Source organism: Eubalaena glacialis, chromosome 4, assembly GCF_028564815.1.
Source record: "Eubalaena glacialis isolate mEubGla1 chromosome 4, mEubGla1.1.hap2.+ XY, whole genome shotgun sequence".
Classification (NCBI taxonomy): domain Eukaryota; kingdom Metazoa; phylum Chordata; class Mammalia; order Artiodactyla; family Balaenidae; genus Eubalaena; species Eubalaena glacialis.
The window spans coordinates 158,673,615-158,699,802 of NC_083719.1; the positions used below are offsets into that span (position 1 = coordinate 158,673,615).

At 53.6% G+C, this 26,188-nt stretch overlaps 2 protein-coding genes across 9 annotated transcripts in view; both read right to left on the reverse strand.

The window, feature by feature from the left end:
* Window positions 1-9,750, reverse strand: part of PHYKPL (5-phosphohydroxy-L-lysine phospho-lyase) — a 25,403-nt gene extending 15,653 nt beyond the window's left edge. For 3 of the 8 annotated variants that reach the window (XM_061190023.1, XM_061190029.1, XM_061190030.1), the window contains exons 1-9: window positions 9,653-9,750; window positions 8,689-8,807; window positions 7,434-7,593; window positions 5,353-5,511; window positions 4,087-4,161; window positions 3,235-3,322; window positions 3,041-3,157; window positions 1,411-1,493; window positions 929-1,154 (exon numbers count right to left, since the gene is read on the reverse strand). In XM_061190023.1, coding sequence (XP_061046006.1) covers window positions 929-1,154; window positions 1,411-1,493; window positions 3,041-3,157; window positions 3,235-3,322; window positions 4,087-4,161; window positions 5,353-5,511; window positions 7,434-7,593; window positions 8,689-8,807; window positions 9,653-9,711 — 1,086 coding nt within the window. In that variant the 5' untranslated portion in view covers window positions 9,712-9,750. Of the gene's footprint in view, window positions 1-928; window positions 1,155-1,410; window positions 1,494-3,040; window positions 3,323-4,086; window positions 4,162-5,352; window positions 5,512-7,433; window positions 7,594-8,688; window positions 8,808-9,652 lie in introns of those variants that run through there. The other 5 variants (XM_061190024.1, XM_061190025.1, XM_061190026.1 and 2 more) reach the window with 5 other exon arrangements.
* Window positions 9,751-14,511: 4,761 nt separating this feature from the next.
* Window positions 14,512-26,188, reverse strand: part of COL23A1 (collagen type XXIII alpha 1 chain) — a 370,865-nt gene continuing 359,188 nt past the window's right edge. Inside the window, exons 15-27 of the mRNA XM_061188529.1 lie at window positions 26,068-26,121; window positions 25,395-25,439; window positions 24,421-24,510; window positions 23,050-23,112; window positions 22,693-22,749; window positions 22,402-22,428; window positions 21,419-21,481; window positions 21,281-21,334; window positions 21,063-21,089; window positions 18,340-18,393; window positions 17,960-18,046; window positions 15,994-16,032; window positions 14,512-15,556 (exon numbers count right to left, since the gene is read on the reverse strand). Of these exons, the coding sequence (XP_061044512.1) occupies window positions 15,554-15,556; window positions 15,994-16,032; window positions 17,960-18,046; window positions 18,340-18,393; window positions 21,063-21,089; window positions 21,281-21,334; window positions 21,419-21,481; window positions 22,402-22,428; window positions 22,693-22,749; window positions 23,050-23,112; window positions 24,421-24,510; window positions 25,395-25,439; window positions 26,068-26,121 (663 nt within the window). The 3' untranslated portion in view covers window positions 14,512-15,553. The remainder of the gene's footprint in view (window positions 15,557-15,993; window positions 16,033-17,959; window positions 18,047-18,339; window positions 18,394-21,062; window positions 21,090-21,280; window positions 21,335-21,418; window positions 21,482-22,401; window positions 22,429-22,692; window positions 22,750-23,049; window positions 23,113-24,420; window positions 24,511-25,394; window positions 25,440-26,067; window positions 26,122-26,188) is intronic.

The following is a 26,188-nucleotide window of genomic DNA, read 5'->3' on the forward strand; positions in this document are numbered from 1 at the left end:
ATATTACTTAATAGCCTCACAATATATGAAGCAAAAATTAACAGTATTACAAGAAAAAAACTGATTTTTCATCATAGTGTGAGATTTAAACACACAGTTCTAAATTATTAATAGGTTAAGTAGGAAAAAAAAAAATCCAGTAAGAATACAGAAGATTCAAACAACACAATTAACAAGTGTGACCTAAGAGACATTCAGAGAGTCTGGCATACAACATTTAGAGAACCCACAATTTCCCAAGGACATGTAGAACAATCACGTACCAGATCACCTCAACACATTTTACAGAATAAGTATCAAAAGAATAAGTGAAAGACACAGACCTACTAGAGAATGGACTTGAAGATATGGGGAGGGGGAGGGGTGAGATGTGACAGGGTGAGAGAGTGTCATGGACATATATACACTACCAAATGTAAAATAGATAGCTAGTGGGAAGCAGCCGCATAGCACAGGGAGATCAGCTCGGTGCTTTGTGACCACCTAGAGGGGTGGGATAGGGAGGGTGGGAGGGAGGGAGATGCAAGAGGGAAGAGATATGGGAACATATGTATATGTATAACTGATTCACTTTGTTATAAAGCAGAAGCTAACACACCATTGTAAAGCAATTATACTTCAATAAAGATGTTTAAAAAAAAAAAAAAGAATAAGTGGCAGTAAGTCAGAAGTTAACAAAAAGATTTGAAAAAACTAGAATCGAATGATAATGCAGTGGTTCTCAAACTTTTGGTCTTAGAATTCCCTTACACTCTCAAAAACTTGTGAGGAAGCCAAAGAGCTTTTGTTTATATGGGTTATATCTATTTATATTTACTGTAATATTTATGATAAAACAACTATATTTACAAAAAAATTAGTGAGTAGTAGTGGCCTTGTTTGTACAGAAGCCACCATGGTGCTTCCTGGCCCTGGAGCCTTCACTCACCGTGTTGAAGTACTCGACGCCGGTGGCTTCAAATGCCCTCGCCACAGCTTGTGTTGTGGCCACACAGGCTACAGGGTGGCCATTGCCAATGGACTTGCCCATGGTGACAATGTCGGGGACAAAGTCTTCCCCCTGCAGCTGGAAGGCCCAGAAGTGCTTGCCTACTCGGCCAAAGCCCACTTGAATCTCATCTGCAACAAAGACCCCTCCGGCCCTGCGGATGTGCCTGTGGCAGAGGACACACGGCTGATGGGGGATTGTGGTGAGAGGGAGCAGACCAAGAGCTGGGAGGTCTTGGGACTCTGAATCCTGGCTTTGCCATCAGTAAGGTGGGGACCTTATGCAGATAGCTGGCCTTCTTGGAGCCACTATTTCTTCAGGGGCTTTGTCTGACAATTCTGGCAAACAGGCCAGGCTGAGGTTGGAATTTGGAACAAAGGCTGGCAAACCCCACCCTGGGGCAGCCTCTCCCACCTACTCACCCTGCCACTTCTGGGAAGTAGCCAGCAGGGGGAATGATCTGCCCTCCCACACTGGGCAGAGACTCAGCAAAGAACGCTGCAATCTGTGGAGGAGAAGGGAACGGCACTGCGGAGGGGCTGAGCTGCAAGCTGAGCACGTCCGCTGATGCTGGCTCAGTGCTGGCTCCAAACGTGATGAGTTACTGTCCGCACTGTGCCCCCACTTTAGGCTCCACATCACACCTGAGGGTCTGTGACGTAATTTTTTCAGGCCTTGAACCAATTCTTACCACCTGGATGCCTCCAGACCCCCTGTACTTAGCATGCTCCAGATGAAATCCACTGACTTCTCCCCCATAAGCCTGTTCCTTCCCTTCTCCCATATGGTGAGTCCCATCCCTCCCAACTAGGACAGAAATCTGGCCCCATCCTTGATCCAGCCTCCTTCTTCATCTATCAGTCAGCACAGCCTCTGACTCTATCCCTGTAACATCTTTGCACCCACTCCTTCCCCTCCCCGCTGGATACTCCTGCCTCCTGGCAGATCTGCCAGTTTCTGCCTTGGCCTCCTGCCTTCTAACTGGACATCTCTTCCAATCCATCCTCCACTGGCCACCAGGGTGATGCCTCAACGTAGACACTGAGCTCATCACTGTCCTGTTTAAAACCCTTCACTGACCCTTTTGCTTACAGCAATGACTTCCAAACTGTGTTCTGCCTTGGAGCTGCTTCAGAGGCTACTGCTGGGATGAAGGAAGGACTGACGGGGTGGGAGACCGGTCACCCACCCATGCTGCCACCACAGCAATCTCTTTTTTGGTTTTATATAAGTAGGTGCAGAGCATCTGAAATGCATGGGCCAGGCTTCCTGGATCTGGCTCTGCCAACCTTTCTGGCCTGTCTTTGCTATATATCCTGTGTTCAGTTGTCACTCCTTCAGCAAAGCCTTCTAGAGAGCCCTCATACCAATCACCAGCTGCCTCCCCTCTACTGTTGCCGTGGCTGCTGCTCTTCCAGGGTATGACACATCTCTACTGTCTCTGCCCCACAATCCATCTCTACTACGCTGCCCTGGGTGGGTCTCCCCATTGCTCACTCGGGCCAACAGGGCCTCCTCATGTCACCTGCCCTCAGACTGGCCCCATTCAAGTGCATTCCCTGGTCCTATTACCTTCTCTCTTAAAACTCTATAAAGGTCCCCCATGGTCTCTAGCCTCTCAGCTAAAGGGGCACTTGCAGTTCGCGGGCCTATGGTCCTGCCTGCTTCTCTAGGTTCATCTCCTGCCGGCTCAGCCTGGCCCCATACTCACATGGTTTCTGCACAGGCCACCACTCTGTTGAGGATGCCTTTCCTTGTCTACCCCCGACCTCGCCTTGAGTGGCTAACTCCTACTCACCTTATATTACTAAAATCAGGCAGCACCCCCTCCACGGGCCCACCATCACACACACACCAGTCCAGCTTGGGCCCTTGGAGTCCAGTAACGCCCAGGACATATCTCTACCTAAACTCTCTGCTGAGCACTTAATCCCCCTACTAGACTCCCAAAGGGCAGGCCCTGGTTCCAATTTCTCTCAGGGTTCCCAAGATCCAGTCCAGGGCTGGCAACATTTGCTGTTTGCTGGACCAGACCTGCGTGGATGTGGTTACCTTCCTGCCCTTCTCCTGTGCACTGCCGACCACACGTTTCACCTCGCTGGCATAGGCCACAGCTGGATTGGGGTGGTCCTCCCGGTAGGGGCCCCGGTAGGTGTCTGGGAGAGGTGCCTGTGGGGAGTGACAGCGCCATGTCATCCAGGCTGAGGCGCAAGCACCGACCTGTTGCCCACTTGAGCAGTGCATACCACGTGGACCCACTCCTTCTGGCCATCCAGGTCCCGGAACTTGTAGGGGCTGATGTCGATCAGGGAGCTCAGGTGACCATGATAAGCACTGGGGAGGAGAAGGGAGAGTGGGCTCAGGCCCAGGTGTCATGTACTCCCTGGCCTGGCCCTGACAACTGTCTATTCACCTCAGGAAACACTCAGGGAAGACCAACCTTTCAGACACAGCCTGAGTCCTAGGGCCAGGGACGAGCACAGGCCTTGGAGTCAGCGAGCCTTCCTCCAAGGCCACTTACTAGCTATGTAACGGTGGCTGATCGTTAAAATCTTTGGGCTCAGTTCCCTCCTCTGTAAAGTTGGGGGGGGGTGGTGTTTCTCCTTCATGGTTGTAATGAACCTTAAATGTGATAATGCTCTAACCCTGGGCCTGGGTCTTGTGCACAGCAGATACTCAGTACAATGGGAGCTACTGTTGGAACATTTTTTATTTTTTTATCTTTTGGCCGTGCCACACGGCATGTGGGATCTTAGTTCCCCGACCAGGGATTGAACCCGCGCCCCCTGCATTGGCAGTGCAGAGTCCTAACCACTGGCCCACCAGGGAAGTCCCTGGAACAGTTTTAATACCTAATATGTGGGACCAACTCTCACCACCTTATAAAGCATTCTCTGCTCCCCAGAAGCTGCCACCACGGAAGAGACGCCAGGGGGAAAGAGACGCCTGGTGTGTGTGTGTGGGGTGTCTCTGTGGCCAGGTCCTCATGATCCTCTCCAGGCCCAGGCTCCTCTTCTTTCCTGCCCAAGGCACCCAAAATCAGAGCCTCACTGATCCCCAATAAGCAGCAGGCCCACGCTTCTGGAAATGGCACTTACTGATCTAATACCACCACGTCCCAGTGTCCTGTGTATTGGCGCGCCAGCCTCAGGGCCAGGTCGTTGGCTTCTGACCTATGACAGAAAAAGTGGATACTGCTTGGACAGCTGTCCAAGGGCTTTCCCTCCAGGATAACTGCTTTCTACAGAGAAACCTGGAGGGAAGGAGGAGCCCTTCCAGCAGCAAGAAGATTCTTAGGACACCATTCATTAGTCATTCACTTATTCATTCAGTAAATATTTATCAAATGCCTTCAATGTGCTAGGAGCTGGGGGCGAAAATAGTAAGCAAAACAGGCAGGCTCTGGCCCTCCTGGAACTTACATTCTACTATGTGTCATGAAAGCCAAAAAACAAAGACAGAATGATCATTTGGTAAGTGCTACAATGGACACAGGGTGCCGAGAGAACCAGGTGGGGCCCTACCTTAGATAAGGGGTGTTATGGGCTGAATCGTGTTTCCCCAAATTTATGTGTTGAAGCCCTAACTCCCAGTATCTCAGAATGTGATTGTATTTAGAGACAGGGCCTTTAAAGAGGTGATTAAGTTAAAATGAGGCCATCTGGGTGGCCCTAATCCAATACAACTGGTCTCTTTGTAAGAAGACATTTGGACACACAGAGAGACACCCGGGGGTGTGCATGCTCGGAAGAAAGGCCATGTGAAGACAGTGAGAAAGTGGCCACCTGCAACCAAGGAGAGAGGCCTCAACGAAACCAAATCTGCCAGCACCTTGATCTTGGATTCTGACTTCCAGAACTGTGGGACAATAAATTTCTGTTTAAGCCACCTTGTCTATAGTATTTTGTTATGGCAGCCAGAACAGACTAAGGCCACACCTGTAGAGTTCTGAGGGTGAAGTTTCTAGGCAGAGTGAGCAGCACACACAAAGACCTTGTGAAGGAAAATTGCTCAGGGAACCACAACAAGACAAGGGAGGCCAGGGGCAGCATGAGAGAGGAAGTGGGGAGACAGGCAGCGCTGCAGAAGGAGCCTGGATTTTCTTCTCAGTGCCATGTGAAGCTACTGAAAAGTTTTAATCAGAGAAGGGGCATGATTCAGCTCCCATATGAGAAGAAAGCCTCTCTGTGTATATAATGGAGTAGAAGGGAATTAAAGTGCAAGTGAGGAGACCTAGAAGGAGGACATGAAGGTGAGAGCAGGTGGTGACCACGCAGACAGAGAGAGGTGGATGGGGTTAGGAGACAACCTGGAGACAGACAAGGCAAGCCTGATGCAGGACTGGGAGGAGGGTGCGTTTCTACCTTGAGCAGAGGCGCAGACGGTGCTGCCATTTGCCAGGACAGATAGGGTGAGGGACAGCCGGTCTTCTTGGGAAAGTCTGGGGTAGGTGCCTGAGAATGTCAGGGAGAGCCAGTGCCATGGTCCCACACCAGGTGTTAGCGAAGACAACTCTTTCTTTTCTTTTTTTAAAAAATAAATTTATTTATTTTATTTATTTATTTTTAGCTGCATTGGGTCTTCGTTGCTGCGCACGGGCTTTCTCTAGTTGCAGCAAGCGGGGGCTACTCTTTGTTGTGGTGCGTGGGCTTCTCATTGCGGTGGCTTCTCTTGTTGCGGAGCATGGGCTCTAGGCGTGCGGGCTTCAGCAGTTGCAGCACGCGGGCTCAGTATTTGTGGCTCGTGGGCTCTAGAGCACAGGCTCAGTAGTTGTGGCTCATGGGGTTAGTTGCTCCGCGGCATGTGGGATCTTCCCGGACCAGGGATAGAAGCCGTGTCCCCTGCATTGGCAGGCAGATTCTTAACCACTGCGCCACCAGGGAAGCCCAACGATCAACTCCTGACGTCTTTTGGACAGGTGATGTTAGACCTGTTCCAAAGTCAAGTGGGCAGTTAGAACCTTGAGGCTGGAACACATGGGAAACATCTGGGTTTAAGATACAAATTTGGGGGACTTCCCTGGTGGTCCAGTGGTTAAGACTCCACACTCCCAATGCAGGGGGCCCAGGTTTGATCCCTGGTCAGGGAACTAGATCTCACATGTCGCAACTAAAGATCCCGCACGCCGCAACGAAGATCCCGCGTGCTGCAACTAATACCTGGCACAGCCAAATAAATAAATAAATAATTAAAAAAAAAAAAGATACAAAGTTGGGAGTCACCAGCATGTGGATGATATGTAATACACGGGAATGGATGAGGTCAGCAAGGCAGAGGGCTCAGAGAGGAGCAGCCCTGAGGAATAGAGTAGGAAGAATCAGCATAGGAGATAGGGGGAGTGGCCAGGAGCTGGCAGGAAACCAGAAGCATGAAATGTTCTGGAAGCAAGATCAGAAAGCATTTCCAGAGAGAGTGGTAACTCAGTCAGTATTACTGAGAGACAGGAAGACAAGGGCAGCAAAGAGACCAGGTCCCCCCACTGCTTCAATGCCTCATAATTCTCTGTACTTTTCTCTCCCAGGCACACTGGGCTGGTTCTGTGTACACGCCATCATCTGCCATTTCTGCCTCCACTGCTACTCCCAGTGTAGCATAACCTATCACCGGCCACTAAACTGGTGCCTAATGGTGTTCATTCTTGCTTTCCTCCAGTCCTGATGACACCACTTACCTCATTAAAACCCTCTCATGGCTTCCCAATGCTCTTAGGATACACAGATTCCTCACTTGACCAATAAAGCCCTGGGTGACAGGCCCTGCCTCCCTCCCCAGTGTCCGCAGGCTCCCACCCTCTGCCCTCCCTCACTGGCTGCCTTTCAGCTCAAGTGTGCTGGGGTGCAAATATTCTTCCTGCCACAGGACCTCTGCACAGGCTGTTCCGTGTGGTGACCTTGACAAGAACACTTCCAATGGAGCGGGCAGCACCCTACCTTCCTCCTCATCTAGCTGTCCCCTAGTCAGCTCTTAGCCTAACATCACTTCTTCAGGGACGCCTTCCCCGACCCTCTCAGAGCAGGCCAGGTCACCCCACTGCTTCTATGCCTCATTATTCTCTGTAGTTTTCCTCCAGACAATGACTCCCCTTTGTAATTTTGTATTTCTTTGAAGCATCTTTGATGTTTCTATTCCTTACAGAGCAGGGATTTTGGCTGTAGCTCCCAGCACTGTGCCTGTGTATGCATAAAGCAGAAATAAAGGAACATATTACCTTGGTAAGCCCCAACAATGATCTTAGAAGAGAGGTAATGGCACCCCTTACAAAGAGAACAGGAAAGTGGATCTGACAGAGAAGCAGCGGGGCCTGCAGCTAGGAAGCGTGGGTGCCTGGCCCACTGAGGGCTGCTTCTCCCCACACTCCGTCGGCTACACGATGCTATGCCCATGTGAGCAAATCTCTCCATCGTTGTCTCATCCTTTTGCTGGGGGCTGGCCACAGTGCACTTACCCAGAATTCAGGAAATAAAACACACAGAGCTTCTCCGGTAGGGTCTCGGACAGCCTCTGTGCGTAATCCACGATGTTGTCGTGCAGGTACCGGCTGTTGGTGTTGAGCACCTGGTTCTGTTCGTGTGCTGCTTGGACCACGAGAGGGTGGCAGTGCCCAACTGCAAGAGGGCCACCTCCATCACACAGCCGGCCCCACTCAGCCAATCCCTCCGGGCCTCTCCCAGCCCCAATCTGTGAACCCAACTAGAGGAGATGCAGTTATAGAGGGAGAGGTACAGAGGAAAGACGGGAGTTTGAAGACAGAGGGGGCGAGACAGAGGTGCCAGTCTGGAAAGGGAGACCTAGAAAGGAGTCCCTGAGCTTCTGGCAGAAGGCAAAGTTCTCTGGCAGAAACCTGATCTCGAAAACCCATGTTCTTTAGGAAGCTTCTTGAGGCCTTCTGCTCGACAAAGACAGGGGTGTGGGATTTGGGGGATGGACAGGGGGTAGGGGTGTCGTCAGTGGTTTGACTTCACCAGTCAGGGGGGCTGGAAGTAATGATGGCCAATGGCCAAGGATTATGATAAGAGAATGAAGATGACTGGGTGCTCACCAAGTGCCAGGCACACTCAAAGCAAGTTACATGAATTAACTCACTTAATCTCCCAAAACATCTGGAGGTGCATACCAAGTATTATCATGTTCATTTTGCAGATGAGCAAACTGAGGCACAGAGACTTAAACTTGCCAGAAAGTTAGCAAGTGGAGGACAGGGATATGAACCCAGGCAGTCTGGAACTAGAGCCCCTGCTTTCAACTCTACTAACCTCCAATTTCCCTGCTGAGTCACTGGACTCCCTTTCCTTCCACCAGCTTTGGTGGCCTCATCTGGATAACTGAATTCCTACTTCAGTTTCCTTGTCCAGGACCTGAGATGATCACATGGGCTGAAGGCTTGCCATGACTGCCAGGGCTCGGCCAGGGTCCTGTTGGGTTGCTGGCCATGGCTGGGCCGACTGCTGTTCTCTGAGCTCACCATCAGTCCCAAATGGAAGTGGACCCTTAGACTTAGGTCTCTGACTCCTGCTGATTTAGCAGAGCTACTGCTTGGAAACTTCTACAGCTACCCCAGAAAGACTGGGTCTCCTCTGCACATGGATGCTGGCTAAGCAGAACCTGAGTTCTCTGTACGTCTCTGAACCTCAGGATCACCCTTGGACCAGGTTCACAGTGTTGGCATCCTTTCCTGCCCCATCTTGAGGTATGATACTGACCGTGAGCCACATTGTTGATGCAATCGATGTATTCTGCCCCCTGTTCATCATACATGTACTGCCCTTGGCCCCGGACAATCTTAATAGGATCCTCAGGAAAAAAGAGTCTGCAGGAATTGCTGTGGGGACAGACAACGAATGGACAGCCATGTCTGAAGACCGGAAGGGAGAAATCCACCCATCACAGGCCTCCCCCTACCCTTTCTCAGTTTCTGGAAAGGACAAAAGCTTGAAGGGCAAGTTGTTGTGTCCCTGCCTCCACTCCCCCCACTCCACAGGTGGCTGGAAAGGAGAAAAAGGATGGGGTAAGAAGTTGCTAAAACAAATTGTTTCTTAAGTCATTTGAAGGCTATGTGGCTTCATTCATTTCCACATGTGCCCACTGAGTCGCTTGGGTCCCGGGAAAAGGTGGCTGCTCCAGACCCACACGGGCTCCCGAAGGCAGTGTCTCTTTGCTGGGATGAGTGAGGAGGGCACCACCATTTGGTGGCTGGCTCTCGGCCCTAAACGGGTCCTTGCCAGCCAAGCCTGCTGCCCTGCTGGGGGCCAGCCCCAAGCTCTAGTCCAAGGCTGCCTCATGCCCCACGTCCCACCGAGAGCCCCTCAGACACAGGTCAAGGGCAGACTTTCTCTAAGGCTGCCTGTGAGCCGACACCCCACCCTTCGTCTGGACTTTCAGTCCCTTCCTGGGTCACTCCCGAGCCGGGCCCAGGTCCGGAGGGCGGGCCACCACTGGGCGAGGCCTTCCCAGGAGCCCGGCTGCGGCTGCGGGGGTGGATAAGACGCTGCGGGGGAGGCGCGGGATGCCACCGCCGAGACAGGCTGAGCGCGGCTGGGTCTCAGGGGCCAGAGGCGCCGGAACCTGGATAGGCCGCGCGAGGCCGCGGGGGCTGGGGCCTGTAGGCTCGCGCCGGACGTGCGTGCCTTGTGCGCGCCCCCCCGCCCCGCGTCGCCGTCTCGGTACCTGAGTAGCCGCCTCCTCAGGGCCAGAGTCGCGGCCTTCCCGCGAGGATCAGTGGCCATGGCGCCCGCCAGCACTCGCTCTGAGACACTGCTCGGAGGGTGGGGTGGTCCCGGCTCCGCCCAAGCCCCGCCCCCGCCTCGGGCCCCGCCCATGGCAGAGCGCGACTCGGAGCTACTGTTTGCCCCGCGGCCCCGCCCACAAGGTGGGCCGTTTCGAGTTTGTTCCTTAATTAAGTTGGCTAACGAGACTGGCGGGCTCTCCACCTCTGCGAAGTTCCTTAGACAACGCCGCGCGGGAGCCGAGTTTGTGCTCGCCTCGCCTAGTGCTGCCCCGGCCCTGGTCTCGGGACGCACCACGGGCCTCGCCCTCCCGGCCGCTGCTGTTTCCCTCCCGGGGAAGTGCCCCCCGGTGACCCCGCCGCTGCTCCCGCACTCGAGGGGTGTCTCTGAGCCTCGGCAGGCCTCGCCGGGGGCCTCGAGCTCAGTCCCTAAGTCGCCTTCCCCGTGCATAAAATGGGATGAGCCGTAAGCGTTCAGTGGGAACGTGTGACAGGCACCCAGCCTGGTGCACAGCTGGGGCCTCAAGTAGGCAAAGTCCAGGGGCAGGATCTTGGACTTCCCAGCCCCGTGAAGGATCAGCAGGAAGGGCAGAAGGAGGGCACACGGCCACTGCTGGAGCTGAGGAGGCCCTGGGCATGATCTCCAGGACTCCTGCTGGAATCCAGGCAGGGTGAACACAAGCTATAGCAACACTAAGAGAATCTTACAGTGTTTAGGTGGGAGGAGAGTTAGGAGGCTTCCTGAGCCTTATACATGGCAAGGAAACGGAGGCTCAGAAAGGGAAAGGGCTTGTTCTTAGACACACAGCAAGTGTGCAGCAGAGGCTGGACTCCCAACTCCAGGGAGTGAGAGGAAAGTGCTCCTAAGGGACTGGGAACCCGGAATAGCAGAGATATATCCCCTCCTGGGACTTTCTGCCTCGGTGAACCCTAGAACAAGGGTGTAAGGCTGCAGCCTGAGCTGGGTGGCCTGGGCAGGCTGGGGAAAGGGAGGCTCCTGCGGTCGCTCCTGTCACTTCTTCATGAGTCTCAGCCCTCTGCTTCACCCCCTCATTGCTGATTTCTTCATCTCTTCCCCCATACAACTGTAAAATGCTTAAGGAATTTTTTTCTTTTGGTTGTGCTGCGAAGCATTTGGGATCTTAGTTCCCCGACCAGGGATCGAACCTGGGCCCTGGCAATGAAAGCACTGAGTCCTAACCACTGGACCGCCAGGGATTTCCCGCTTAAGGCATTTATTAAAGAACATTTGGAGTTTCTTTATTGTGGTAACATATACATAACATAAAATTTACCATTTTAACATTTTTAAGTGTACAAGTTCAGTGGCATTAAGTACACTCACGTGCACCCATCACCACCATCCACCTCCAGAACTTTTTCTTTATTGCGCACTGAATGGAGTTTCTTTCTTTTAATTGTAAAGCTGAATTGAACCTTGATTCATGAAAAAAATTCCTCCCAAATTAACCGAGAGAGGTTGCTCGTGGCCTGCACATTTTTTCTGAGGGTCAAGCCCCCCTCCCTGCATGTGAAATGTGAGTGGGAGGTCACTGGTTTTCTCAGTGGATCTGCTCCTCCTTTTTGGTAGAGAGACCAATGGGTGTCTGTACATCCTGCAGTTCCAGCTTTTAATGTAATGTGCATGCTTTTGTGTGTGTGTGTGTGTGTGTGTGGCAGAGGGAGTCTGAGAACTCTCTGTGGGGCCCATCTTTGGCACTGTCTTGAGCCCAAACACAAGCCTGTCTTGTGGCCCAGGGCAGCTCAGAAAAGTCAGGTTGGCTCAAGGACTTTTCCTCCTTTGGGGTAGAGGGTAAGAAGGCCGCAGTCAGGCCCAGCTCATATCTCACCCACTCCCGGGATGTCCAGAGTCAGGAGGTTGTAGGTCAGACCAGGCTGGGCCATTTACTGGGCCAAGAGTATCTACAGTAGGGGCAGGACAACACCAGGAAGCTTCCCCTTCTTCCTGCTCAGAGAAGCCCAGTCTTTCCTTCCTCTGGCTCCATGCTAAGCACTCCTCTGTCCATTTTCTCATGCCCGACCTTTGAGGTACCATCGGAGGCCAAGAGGGCAGGGGAAGAGAGGAAGTGGCTGAGTCAAGATTTGAAGCCAGGACACGTCGTTTCTCAATGCAGGCAGCATTGGCATTCTCAGTGATTCATCATTGGGCAGGACCATCCCATGCATTTAAGATGTTTGATGTCCCTGACCCTACTCACTAATGCCAGGAGTGTCCCCCAATCATTGTGGCAATCAAAAGCATTCCATGCGTTTCTAGTAGCATCCTAGGGATTGGGAGGAAGGAGACCTGGGTAAGCCCACTCCTCTCTGGCCTCAGCTTCATCTGCAAAAGGGGAACAGTCATCCTTGTGATTAGTTTAGATGCCGTGGCACACAGTGGGGCTCCATAAATGTACTTCCTTTGCTTTTTTTTAAAAAATTATGGTCAATTGATTTTTAAAAAATTTTTATTTATTTGTTTATTTATGTATGGCTGTGTTGGGTCTTTGTTTCTGTGCGAGGGCTTTCTCTAGTTGCGGCAAGTGGGGGCCACTCTTCATCGCGGTGCGTGGGGCTTCCTTTGCTTTTGAAAGGGGTAGTTTGAGGCATAGCTGCCCTTCTTGGCAGGGGGACGTGAGGCCCTCAGTCCTTAAGGCTCAGCTGTGAGGCAGGGTGCTCCCCTGTGTCTCAGCTGGGACCTTAGCAAGTCACTCTTCTAAAGTCTCTTGCCCCGACCCCAAGCTCTTGGAGGACCCTGCAGACTAAATTTTGGTTTGCAGACCTGAGAATACACAGCATGAGGCCACAAGGGGGCAGCAATGGGCCATGAATGGCCCTGTCCTGCCCAAAGGAGCAGGAAAGGGACCCCCTTGGGTATCTGGGGAAGGGGGAACATGTGGCTTCTACCCTCATGAGGTTCTGCCCACCAGTCACCCAGCATCATGGTGCTACCCACAGACTCCATGCTTTGCCAAGCAATTTGGGAAAGATAAATTGGAGGACATCCAAGAGCCTGGGTTCTGTCCCAAGCCTGCTACCATGCATCCTTGAGCAGGGGACTAACCCCTTGGAGCCTCACTTTCCCCATATGTAAGATGGAAATAGTGACACCAACCACATAGGCCCTTTACAAGGCTGGTGAGGGGATCCAGTGACTTACCTGGGTGGAGGAAGGAGCGAATTACAAATTTCAGAGTGCAGTAGATTTGTGCGGTGATGCTGGAACTCCAAAGGACACCTGGATGTCCAGTGGTCTCCATCAGTCATCACAGCCCCTCTGTGTTTCTCTTCCTTTTCATACTACTGACTTCTCTGGTGACCCACGTGACTGGCTGAGCAGCATGGCCTGCCATTTATTGCCAGCAACTGAGGGAAACAGAGGTGGAGACTTGACCTATTCTTCCTCCTTAGCTAGTGTGTGGCTGGGCCTGTTTTGTTAGTGAGGAGGCCACGTAGTGGTGTCGGGGGGGACTGCCCATACTGTGGCCTCCTTAGGCCTCAGTTCTTGGCGGGAGAAGGCTGAGACACCATCACTGCAGGACCCTTCTTGTCTACAGCCCTGTGGCCCTTGCTTGGGCTTGGAGTCGGGAGGAGAGAGGGAACTTACAACCATGGTCATTTCCGAGTGCTTGACCTGTCCTAGGTTCTTCGTGTATTCTCACTAAACCACAGTCAGCATGGTAAGCACTGCTGTCCCATTGTACAGATGACGTGGCAGGTTGAATTTTCTAAGATGTCTGTCCATCTCCTATTCCATTTTCTCCTTAAAATATGATGTCGACAGTTTTCCCTTGAATTAGGGTGAACCTCTGATTCTGGCAGGAAGTAACACCATATGACTTCTGAGGCTTGGCTATAAAAGGTGACACAGCTTCCACCTGGTCCACCTGGGACATTCACCCTGTGAATCCAGTAGCTTCCCTGTGAGGAAGCCCAGACCACACAGAGAGGTGTTCTGGCCATCTGAGGTCCCAGAGGACAGCCAACATCAACCGCCAGGTGTGGGAAAGCTTGAGTGACAACCGCCCAGCTGAGCCCATTACCCCCAGAACTGTAAGACAGAAACAGAAAGGATCACTGTTTTGTTTGCTTGGCCATGCCGCGTGGCTTACGGGATCTTAATTCCCCGACCAGAGATTGAACCTGGGCCCCGGCAGTGAAAGTGCCAAGTCCTAATGACTGGACCGCCAGGGAATTCCCAAGGATCATTGTATTTTTGTTTGTTTTTTTGTTTAAAAAAATTTTAAATTTAATTTATTTTTTTACACAGCAGGTTCTTATTAGTTATCCATTTTATACATATTAGTGTATATATGTCAATCCCAATCTCCCAATTCATCACCCCCCACCACCCCCCGCCACTTTCCCCCCTTGGTGTCCATACGTTTGTTCTCTACAGCTGTGTCTCTATTTCTGCCCTGCACACTGGTTCATCTGTACCATTTTTCTAGGTTCCAAGGATCATTGTTTTAAGGCAACAAATTTTAGGGTGATTTGTTATGCGGCAGTCATGGGTCATGAGATCAGAGGAAACACAGGGGCTCATTGACATGGGTGGCTGGACAGAAGGCTCAGCTGGTATGTAGCAGGGCTAGGCCTTGAGTCTGTGTCTTCCTAACTCCAAACCCCATCTTTGCTGTGAGCCTGAACTACTTCCTCTGGTTTCTGGGGTGGCTCTGGCCCAGGGAGAGTTCCCTTATCCCTCCCCACCCAGCAATAGCCAGGCTGAAACCTCACCTAGGGATGGTGCTAGGGGCAGTCTTCAAGGACAGGCATACCCAAGACACACATTTGTTGTTTATTTCATGCAACAATTTCCATCTACATAGAGAAGTGAGGCAAGTGGTTGGGTTGGAGCTGGTGGCCGGGAACCCTTGTCAGAGGTGGGGAAGCCTCTTCTCAGAGCATCATTGGCTCAGGGCATAGGTGCCCTACTTAGGCAGGCCTGGAAGCAGCCCTGAGGCTCTCTTCATTTGCATAGCTCACCCGGAGGACTCATTTTTGGCAGGCTGACCAGAGTTCCCCTGGGTGGGAGCCTTGGGGTCGGTGAGACCCAAACTCTGAGCTTGAGGTCCATCTCCTCAGGCTGGCAAAGTCCCATCAGGTCCCTGCTGTGGGTGGTGGAGAGACAGGAACAACAGACATTCTAGCCTGGGACCTCCACATTTGGGGATCATAGGGCTCCCTGCTGCTGGGTCCATGTGGTAGTTATCACAGCGCTTGGCTTCCACTCCTGGCCAGAGGACACTTGTTCTCACAGAAGGCAGGCTGGTTCCTGAGGCCTACGGAACTTGGCGGGAGCTCAACCCCTTAGGGTGCTTCCCACAGCTCCCCGTGTCCAGCTACAAGTGGTGGGTGGGAGTCCTGTCAGCTGGCTGTGGCTGAGTGCCGAGGCCAGAGAGGCCAGGAGCAGCTGCATTTGCCATTCATGCCCTGAGCCTTTTTGGATGGCGTGGACCCTGGGCTCCAGAGCTTCAGAGGGCAGGCTCTTGCAGGGCAGTGGGACAGCCAGAGTCTCTGCTAATCAGGTGACTGAAGGCCCAAGCTGGCATCTTTGCAGCCTCTCCTGAGCCAGGCACTTTCACCTTCATCTCCTTCCCGGGAAAGCCAAGTCCTGAGGGTGCCCCTCAAGTACACATTGCCCCCAATGGGCCTGTCCACTTTCCTGGCAGCTTCACATGCTGATCATTCTGGGGCTGGGCTGGGCACACTCTCAGATGTCAAAAGGCCACAGGTATGGTGGTGCATCCCGTGAAAAAAGATCAATATATTACTGTTTTGTTTTTACAAAAATTAAAAATGTCCACACGGATCTGTACAGGTTGTGAGATGCGTGCTTGGGATCACTGGAAAAGGAGGGAAAGACTGAAGGTGAGGAGGGGACCGGGAAGCCCCAGAGGCCCTGTCCCTGGTCTGGGCATCCCCGTCCTGCTCATTTCCTCAGGAACAGCTGCGCCCCCAATCCTCTCATCCCAATCTCCTGGATTCCACCCCCTCTCAGCGGGGCGGTATGGACAAAGTCCCAGGGGGTACTGATGGCTTTGCACTGCCCGGGCCAGGCGTTGAGTGAGCCCTGTATGACCAAGAGGGTGGTCTGTGCACAACCACCTAGGATCACAGCCCCGGGCCTGGGGCCACGTGATGGGAGGGTCAAATCTAGGGTCATCTCGGGGAGACCTGGCTGCTCAGTCACTGTGTGGGGAGCAGCAGGCACCCAGCCCTGAGGCCCCCTGGGCCCCCCACTCCTCCCAGCCTGCCCTGGAGACTCTTCCCTGCAAGGTACCTTATGCCAGCAGCCAGGCACGGGCAGCCCATCAGGGCCCTGGAAAGGAAGAAGGTTTCAGTGACAAGGATGGGGGGCTGGTCAGCTCTCTGTGCCCTACACACTCCTGCCCCAGGTGTAGGGAGCTGCAGCCCAGGGAGCTGCCACCTGAGGCCACCGGACCCCACTGAGGCAGGGCCCGAATGCCTGCCCTGTCCACCTGGGTAGTCAGGCCATGGGACATGACAGCCCCTCTCTGTGCTTATTCCAAGTGTGTCCCCATGGGCTTTGCTGGGACATGTGTGCTGTGGGCAGAACCAGGGCACCATGGAGTACAGGGCATCATGCCAGACATCCACAGGCCAGGAGTAGGGCCTGGCCCTGGTCCTTGCGAGGGGCTGCATGGCTTTCTGTCGGGCAGCTGTGACAGTGGCTCTGACAGCTCACACTGGGGGCCTGAGAGCTCTCAGGCATGTGTCCAAGAGTATTTGAAGGACAGTCTAGGAAACGGGATTCCCTTTTGGCCTGTCCTGGTCCCTGTGTCTGGATCTGAGTGTCAGACAGGGGAGGTTGAGGTCAGGGTGGACACTGGGCCGGGGTGGGGAGGTGTGTGTGTGGGGTTGGGGTGGGGATCGTCTGGAGGCACCAGACACAAGCAGGGGGGCGGGTTTCCTCAGGTGGTCCAGAGGTGGGGAGCTGGAGACGGACAAACGCTGACCCGTCAGTCAGCCTAGCGTCCCTGATGGACGCCGTAGTGGACAACACTTCACTCCGTTCCAAAGCACACAGGCCGATCTCAGACACGTGGGAGCACACCCCCGGCACTGCCATGCATCCACCAGGGGCGGAGGCTGGGACTCAAAGGGAAGTGGGGAGGAGGGGGAAGAATGGAAAGGCAGGCAGAATGGAGGAAGGCAGGGCGGAGCAGCGGGCACAGGCAGCTCAGAATGCCCAGCACAGCACGGCGCACAGCACACAGCACACAGCAGGCCAGGCCGCGTACCGCAGGGCAGGGTCTGCTGCCCCTCGCCAGGCCCTTGGAGCCTGGCGCCCCTCGCCTGCCTCCGCATGTAAGATTCTCCTGTTTCAAAGACAAAGGCTTAATGACTTGAAGGGAAGTCTTGGCCCAGGGCCCAGGGCTGGCCCTGGCCCTTTCAGTGTGTGCTTGCCTCCTGCTCTGCTCATTCTGTTTTTTCCCATTGCCTCCTCAAAGCCATCTGGACCTAGGGATTAGCAGCCCCATTGCATGGATGAGGAGACTGAGGAACAGAGGGCCAAATGACCCACTTGAGGTCAGAGGACTGGGCTTCAGGGGTCCCTGCTCCTGAACCCCCTTTGGAAGGGGTACACAACGTGGTTCCATGTCCCCGGCGGGGAAGGCCAGATGTGAGTATCTGGTGAGTTTTAGTATGAAAACTCAGCTGTTTTGTTTTTCCTGTCTTTTCTGAGCTCCACTGGAAGAGTTTGACATGTAAACCCTCCCTGCCTTCTAGAAAAAGAGAACCAAACTTTGGTTATTTCAGGTACTGAGTCTGGTGGGCCGTGAGAGGCTGTTGTAAAGAAGCAGGAGAGGAGAAAGGCTGTGAAGGGAAGGGGCTTTGGGGCATGTGGAGGGGATGCAGGGGATGAGTGTGGGGCTACTCAGACCAGCAAAATCCTCCTCTGGGATGGGATAGACCCCCAGAGAGGTGAGGGTGGTCCCATCCCCCTTTAGGTCCAAGGAAGCTCTGTCCCTGACCAGGCTTCCCTCTCTATAGACAGGGTGGGTCCTCAGCCTCACCCATGGAGGGGTCAGGACCAGAGCAAGAGGAGCCTCCATGACAGCAGAGACAGCAGGGGTGGCCCCGCAGTGTGGGCCCCCCAGGGCGGGACCCATGGGGCCCCTGGGACTTGCAGCTGAGCTCTGAGTACAGTAAAGACACGGCCCCACCCTGGCAGGAGTCAGCAAAGACCTTGGTTGGGGCTCCCACGTCTTGCCAACACGTACCACTGGACATGGCTGGTCCAGGCCTGGGGGTCCCGGCTCGCCCTTCTGGCCTTTCATTCCTTTCCGACCGGGGACACCGCGCTCCCCCTGTGCAAGAAGGGAGATGGGGTGTGGCGGTGGCTGCCAGGCCCAGGGCGCCCCCCAATGCCTCTCAGAGAGATGGGCCTGGGGCCCGCAGCCACCCCTGCCCTCCTGCCCGCATCCCAGCCTCTCGGCCCTTCCTCCTCCCGCCCACCCCGCCTTCTCTCTGCTTGCTTCCTGTCTCCCTCGTCCTTTCTTTTCTGCCTGCTCCCTCCTTCTCTTCACTTGCCTCCCTCCTTCTTTCCTCCTGCCCCCACCTTCTCTCCAGCTGCCCCTCACTTTCTCTCCACCTCACTCACCTTCTCTCCACGCTCGCTCCGGTCGCCTTTCTCTCCTCGAGGTCCAGGGAAACCCTGACAAAAGGATTAAAGGTTAAACCTGATGATGAAATTTGAGGTCTGTTCGGCTTATCTGTTCATCTCTGCTCCTCTCCGACCCACCTCTGCCCCTTCCCTCCACGCATATTCGTGGTACAAGCTGGACCAGCCCCAGCTCCTAGGTGACACAGATGCTGGGTACCAGGATGACTTAGAGAAAAGCATGCATTCAGGACACCAGCACTGCTTCCTCCAAAGTAGAACACTGTTGCTGTTTCTGGATGGAAGCCCTCAGGCGGAACTGCTAGCAAGGGGCTTTCTCTTATGTCAAGTCAGATGCAGCATGCATTGGCCCAGGCTTGGCTGGGGACAGAGACACAGGAAACCCATGGAAGTTTATATCACCATCTTCAGCAGACCAAGTAATGGTGCCCTCTGTTCTCTGCTTTTGGCTCAAACTCTTATACGCCCACCCACCCATCCATCCATTTGTCCATCTGTTCATCTACCCAACCAACATTTCTAAGTATCCACTAGGAACTGGGCTTTGGGCTGAATGCTGAGGGCAGAAAACCAGATTTGATATGTTCCCTCTTATATTTATTATGTTGTTTTTAGAAATATGATACATTGATATCCTCAAAATCTTGCTGGCTAGGGAGAGGCTGCCTCTCCCAGGGATAGCCAACTCTTACATATAGCAAAGGGCTAGGCTGGGAGCATGCCTTTCAGATGCAAACCAACCAATCCCCCAACTACCCACTCTATCTAACTCACACACCAAGTCAATATTTCCCCTGGCCCAAATCATGCCAGGACCAGGTAGCAGGCAACAAGAGACCACCCCTATAGCCCAAAGCCTGCCAGGATTATTTAAACTAGCCAGTCCTAAACTGTTTACTCTGCTCTGCCTTGCTTTTCCCATAGAAACACCAATAAAAGCCCTGGCCTAGGCTTTTTCCTCGCTCCTTACTGCCTGCCAACCAAAACTGCTGCGTCTCCATGTGGCCCCATGTGGGACATGCCATTTCCTTGGGAAATGTAAGTTGTAAGTTCTTCTGTCAAAGGTATTTGGCCTCTCTGTGTCATCACTAAGTCACCTCCATAAATTAAAACCCTGCAGGTACAAAGGTACACAGTCTAACATGGCAGGCAGTGGGGTGCAGAAGATGATGATCAATGGTCAGTGACAGAGGTCTGAACCAGGTACCATGGGGTCCCAGGGAGAGTGGCTCTTCTGTCCACGTGTGAGGTCAGGTAAGGTTTCCGAGCAGACTCCCTATTTCAGCAGGGCCTGGTGGAGTGGGTGCCAGGAATTTGCCAGGTAGAGCAGGTAGGTGTGGCTTTGAGATGCCACTCTGAGCTCCAGGCCTCCCAGAGAGCAGCTGTGGCCACAGTGAGCAGCTGGTGGCATGGAGTCCCTTTTGCTCCACCCCCACTACCTCCCTGGGTCCACAGCCTGAGCTGGATTCATCAGTGTCTTCTTCTCCTGACCCTCCTCATCGACGTAACATGGCCCTCCCAGTCAGAAACTCAGTCTAGAGTTCTTCCTCTTCCTTGTCTGCAGGTGCTTTCCATGGTGACATTTTCTCCTTAAAGTCTAGGGTGGAGGCCAGAGCCCTTGCAGCCCTGCCTGCATCTGGTCACCATTTCCCTTGCAATAGCTACCTGATTTTCCTGGGAACCACCCTCCCTTCTCACAATTCACCAACTCCACCACCAGCTCCAGGATGGAGCATGTGAGCAGGCTGGGCAGTCAGGGCACTGCATTCTTATGGCAAGTGACATTTCAGCATTAACCCAGCTGGGGCCAAGGAGAGTTGATAAGACTTTTTCTCAAAGAGTAGAGAGTAAGGCAAATGCCTTTCTCCAGGATTTGGACCTAGGGGGATGCAGGTCTGGAGCTCTTGGCTCCATCTCATCACCATGTGGAAACTGGAATGATGACTACACAGAGGAAGCAGAGACAAGACAGAGTGAGAGGTTGGGTTGTGTTGACACACTTGAGCCCTGGATCTATGTGTCATACGTCTGGATTTTTCAGTTATGAGTCAGTTTAAACCAGTTTAAATTGTGTTTTCTGTCTCTTGATTCAATCAACACTGGGCTAATACTTCTCCTTCTCTCCTTCCCACGGTACTGCCCTAGCTGAGCCTCGTCATCTTCCACCAGGATATGGCAGCAGGCTCCTCACTGCTCTTCCCACCTCCCTACTCCAGTGGATCATCCATCCATTCTCTATCCTCCATCCATCCTCCACTATCCTCCATCCATCATCTATTCACCTATCATTCATACATCCATGATCCATGATCCATCATTCATTTACATCCATCATCCATCATTTATTTACATCCATCATCCATTATTTATTTATATCCATCACTCATTTACCCACCATCCATCCATCCTTCATCCACCCATCCATCCTCCATACTCTATCATCCACCATCCACCCAACCACCCCTCCATCCATCCATCCATCCATCCATCCATCCATCCATCCTTCCATCAATAAAGCACCTACTCTGGGCTGTGTGTTGGACTTAGCAATGGGGACATGGGCGGAACGAGTCAGTTGTAGTCCCAGCCATGGGGAAGGGGGATACATCCAAGCCAACCAGATCAAGTTACTGTATGGGCAGCATGAGGGCAAAACTTACACACGGGAGGGACCCGGTCACAGTGAACGGTGAGATACTTACATCTAGTCCTGGCTCCCCGGGTCTGCCCTGAGAAGAGACAAAGAGGAGATGTGAGGGGGCTGAGAAGGAGGTGCTGGGAACACAGCTGCTGGGAAGTTCAGCCCTGTGAATTGTCCACAGAACCTGAACTCTGGCCCCAGGGACCAGTGAAGTGCAGGGGTTGAGCCCCCAGGACTGAGTGACACCATAGTTGCGGGGCATTAAAGGAAGGTTGTTACCTTCTCTCCTTTGGTTCCTGGCAGCCCAATAAGGCCTGGCGGGCCAGCTGGCCCCTGGGTGGAAAAGGAATGGGTCAAGAGGCATGACAGTTATAGAAATTAGCACCTCTAAGGACAAACAAGGCTCATGACACTCACAGGCAGGCCACTGGGTCCTCTCTCACCCGACATGCCCTTCTCTCCCTTTGCTCCGTCCAAGCCCTGGAAGCAAAGGGGAGACATCAGTTAAGGGGGCCAGACAGATGGCAGGACAGGAAAGCTTGGGGCCTGAGTGGGAACCGAGGTGTACAGGGCAGAGGGACAGACTCCAAGCTCTGACAGGCCTGGCCCTGGCTCCCTTCTTGTGCAAATAATCAGAATGTGGGTGTGCACACTTTACCTTTTCTCACATGTGGGCTTTTTCAGTAGTCATGGAAGGTGGTTATGGTCACACCCATTTCACAGATGAGGAAACAGAGGGACAGAGAGGGGCAGGGACAGGCCCAGTTGTACAGCCAGGAAGTGGCAGGGCTGAGTGGCAACTGCGTTTCTGAGTCCCAGTCTTGGACCCCATCCCTGACAGCAGCTGCTTCTTCTAAACATGATCCGGGGAGGGCTCAGGACAAAACAGAACCAGAAGCAGCACATCTGGTCAGGCCACATGCTCGGCCCTACTCAGCTCTGGGATTCCATGACTCTGAGGTCCCATTCGGCCTCTGAGCTCGGGAAGCAGAGATGTGCTCTCTCCCAGGGTAAACTAGGGAGATGCAGGGAGGCCAGCTGGCCTCTCTGGGACAGGGCACACGGTCAGGCCACACTCACGGTTTTAATTTAAGAGCAGAGGACACGACTTTATGTAATATACACCAAACCCAAGACCTCACATCCAGGTGTGGGCAGTTGAGAGACAGCTGTGCACTAGGGGAGGGGGCAAGGAATGGAGAGGCCAAGTGTTGGGTGGGGGGCATCAGCGGGGTTATTCTACAGGGGATTGGGAATGGCCAGGCCCTGGGAAGATGCAGGGTTGGTCCAGGACCGAGCATGGGGCCCTCGCTTTGCCTACTAGCAAGACTTTTTGGAACTGTCCAGGCTGTGAGCCTGCAGCAAGTGGGAGGGGTTCCTACCCATGCTTTAGGACTCACCTTGGGACCCTGGATTCCCTGAAGGCCCTGGAGGAGGAGGAGAAAGCAGGTCAGAAAGGCCATCAGGCTGGGTCTAGACCTCCAGGTCAGGCCCTGTTGCAGTGGCCACATAGGCTTGCAGGCCACTCACTGGCCCCTGTGGCCCTGACCTCTGTGGCCTCCCAAGCCCAGACCTGGGCTCTGCCCTCCTTGTCTGATGTGCCCCCTCCCCGCTGGGGTATCCTCTCCTCCCCTGGGCCTGAGCCCACCACCCTCTTCGTATCCCAGCTGCTTCAAGCCAAACATTCTTACCATGGGGCCTGGGGGACCAGGGGGCCCTGGGGGCCCTGGTTCCACTATGATCTGGGCCTAGGAAGGGTCAGAGGTGGATTAGTCACCCATCGCCCCGTCATCCCTCACTCACCCACACTTGAGTTCATCGGACATTGGAGGAGCACTCCCTGGGTGTGGGCGCCGAGCTCCCTGCTGCCCCCAGGAGGGCACTGCCTGGTGGGAGGCCCAGTGCTGGCCTTTGGGTTCAAAGACAGGCCTCAGGCTCCCCCTCCCCCTCCCTCACTGCCCTGGGCTTGGTCAAGCCAAGTGGCCCTTGTGTCCCAAGGCTCAGGGCCCCAGCCAGCCCTCAGCAGAGATCCTCAGCAGCCCCCTTACCAGGCTCTCCTGTAGGTTGTCAGATGCCGGCTCTCCCTTCTCCCCCTTGGGGCCGTCGGCACCCTGCAGGATAGGATGGCCTTGAGCCCTTTCTGTCCATCACCAAAATCACCATCCATGGGGCTCAGTACCTCCCCTTCCTTCCCCCATAAGGCTTCTGGGCAGCAGCAATAAGTTGGCCTTTGCAGCTTAAAATAGTTTTCCTTAAATCAGTGGGTTTGTCTCCTGTGGGGCGGGGGCAGCCAGGGGCTCTGGAAGCAAAGACGCGGAGTCCAAATCCTGGCACCAGCTCTCTAGCTGAGTAAGCCTCATGGATGGACAATGGATATGAAGTGGTGGCAGCTCTTTGCATCCAGCCACGCATGACAAGAGCAGTGATAAAAATGACGGTGACAGTGGGTATTTATCACATGTTAGCCAATCATTCTCAGCCCTGTCCATGTGTTCCCTCGTAGGAGGGAAGATTATCACCCCCACTTAATTTAATTTAATTAATTAATTTATTTTTAACATCTTTATTGGAGTATAATTGCTTTACAATGGTGTGTTAGTTTCTGCTTTATAACAAAGTGAATCAGCTATACATATACATATATCCCCATATCTCCTCCCTCTTGTGTCTCCCTCCCACCCTCCCTATCCCACTCCTCTAGGTGGTCAAAAAGCACTGAGCTGATCTCCCTGTTCTATGCAGCTGCTTCCCACTAGCTATCTATTTTACATTTGGTAGTGTATATATGTCCATGCCACTCTCTCACTTCGTCCCAGCTTACCCTTCCCCTCCCCATGTCCTCAAGTCCATTCTCTACGTCTGCGTCTTTATTTCTGTCCTGCCCCTAGGTTCTTCATAACCATTTTTCTTTTTAGATTCCATATATATGTGTTAGTATACGGTATTTGTTTTTCTCTTTCTGACTTACTTCACTCTGTATGACAGACTCTAGGTCCATCCACCTCACTACAAATAACACAATTTCGTTTCTTTTTATTCACCCCCATTTTAGAGCTGAGGAAACTGAGGCCCAGGGAGGTTAGGTCACTTGTGCAGGGTTCCAGAGTCAGTAAGAGATGGAGCAGAATGCAAACGTGGGCTGTCAGAGCTCCCAGTCTAACCACCGGACACTAGGCGGGGCCTCCTTATTTCACCTTAAGGAGGCCTTGGGGGGTAAGTGGTAGGTCCTTCTACAGAGGAGGAAGTGGGGGCTCAGAGTCAGGGCAGCCCAGAGCTTCCCTTCAAAGGCCCAGTGGGCCAGGGCTGGGCTGAGACTAGGACCATAGGGCCCCAGCCCCTGGCAGCCACCGTGGGGGGCACGCATTCACCTTGGGACCCCTACATGGGGCAAGTAGGGTGAGGCCCACCCAGCCACGTACCGGGAGGCCTGACAGGCCCATCTCTCCTGCTTCCCCTTTGGGTCCTATCAGCCCGGCTTCTCCTGGGTCTCCTTTCTGTCCTTTGGGACCCTGAAAACCACAGAACAAGGTACAGTAGGCACTTTCCCTCCCCCCCCACACTGGCAGGTCCCCAGAGCTTAGTCCAGGCCAAGCCAGACCCCCACCTCCTCCTTGTGGGTCCCCCCCTCCAGACCAGGTGATGAATGAGCAGAGGGGCCTGGTCGGAGACAGTGAAGGGGCAGTCCCTGGCCTGCCGCACTGCAAGCAGGGGTGCAGGGTGGGGCAGGGGGCAGAGGGGGTGGAGCAAGTGGGACTGGGACTGGGCAGCTACCAAGGGGCGCATATGGGGTTTGGGGACAACCTTGTGCTCACATCTCAGGAGCCAATGGTGGGAGCCCCACATACAACCAACCATCCCTCAGTCACCCTTCCAGCCACTGCATTCCCTCACTCAACCAATTTTGTAACATCCACTGTGTGCCACACATGAGGGACCCAGTGCTAAAGCACACCCACGAATGTTAAGTGGTTCTCATGGACACTGTCGTGTCTATGTAGGATCACACACGCACATGTATACTTGGAATAATATTAATAACGACAGTGATACTTTTAGCTAACATTTGAAGACTCTTTGCTATTACATGCAGGCACTGCTCTCAAGTGTGTTCCATACACAGTTATTTAACCCTCATGGCAGCCGTGTTATACCATCTTCACCTGTGGGTGAGGACCTAAGGCTGCCAGAAAGTGAGTAGCTTGCCTGAGGTCTACGGGCAGAACCAGGATTTGCACACAGGCTCCAGAGCCCACTCTTTCTGTAGCCTCTCTCCAACTCTGCACACACACACACACACACACACACACACACACACACACACACACACACACACACACACACACAGTCCGACGCCAGGCACCAGCATCACCAAGGAAATGAAAGGCCCAGAGACCTTCTCTCCGTCGATTCCTGGAGCACCAGGCAATCCGAGTTCGCCCTGGAAGGGAATAGACAGCAAGGGGGGTTATGGTGTTCCACAGCCCCTGGCAGGAATTTGTGGCCAGGCTGCTTCCCCTGACCAGCACACCAGCCCTGGGTTGGGTCCCTGCAGTTGGAGCTTCAAGAAGATGCCCACTGGGTGTCCAGCACAGTGCCAGGCACCGACCACCCTCTCCTCCATTTCCTCAGCCCCTATGGGCAGGTGCAGCCTGTGGCTATAGTAGGTTGGTAGGTTACAGATTTGGAAGCTGAGGCTCCAGGCCACACAGCCCAGGGATGATGGCAGAGACCAGACCCTGACTGATTTCAGAGTCTTGGGCTCCTTCTCCTGAGCCAAGTGGGCAGGTGTAAATGATGCACACAGGCCATAGGAATGGCTATGTAATCTACAGGACTTTGTGATGTCATGAGGGGTCCATTTATGGATTACATGTGTGAATGATTCCAGGGAGAACCCAGGGCCAGGAAGAAGGCACCCAGCTTGGTTAGGAAGGAGCAGGGCCACTTTCTCTGAGCCCCAGAAGCCAGGCCAGGGTGCTGGGAGAGAAGCAGAGGCAGAGGGGAGAGGGTAGGTGGGCCCTGGAGACAGGGGCCTGGGGGGACCACATAGCTACATCTGCACTGACCTTGGCTCCGGGGATCCCTGCTGGCCCGGGGGGCCCCTGTGGCCCAGGAGGACCCTGTGTGTGAAAGTCAAGGGGTCAGTGTTTAGGTGGGGCCTCCCCATCACTCCCCACCCACCCCTAC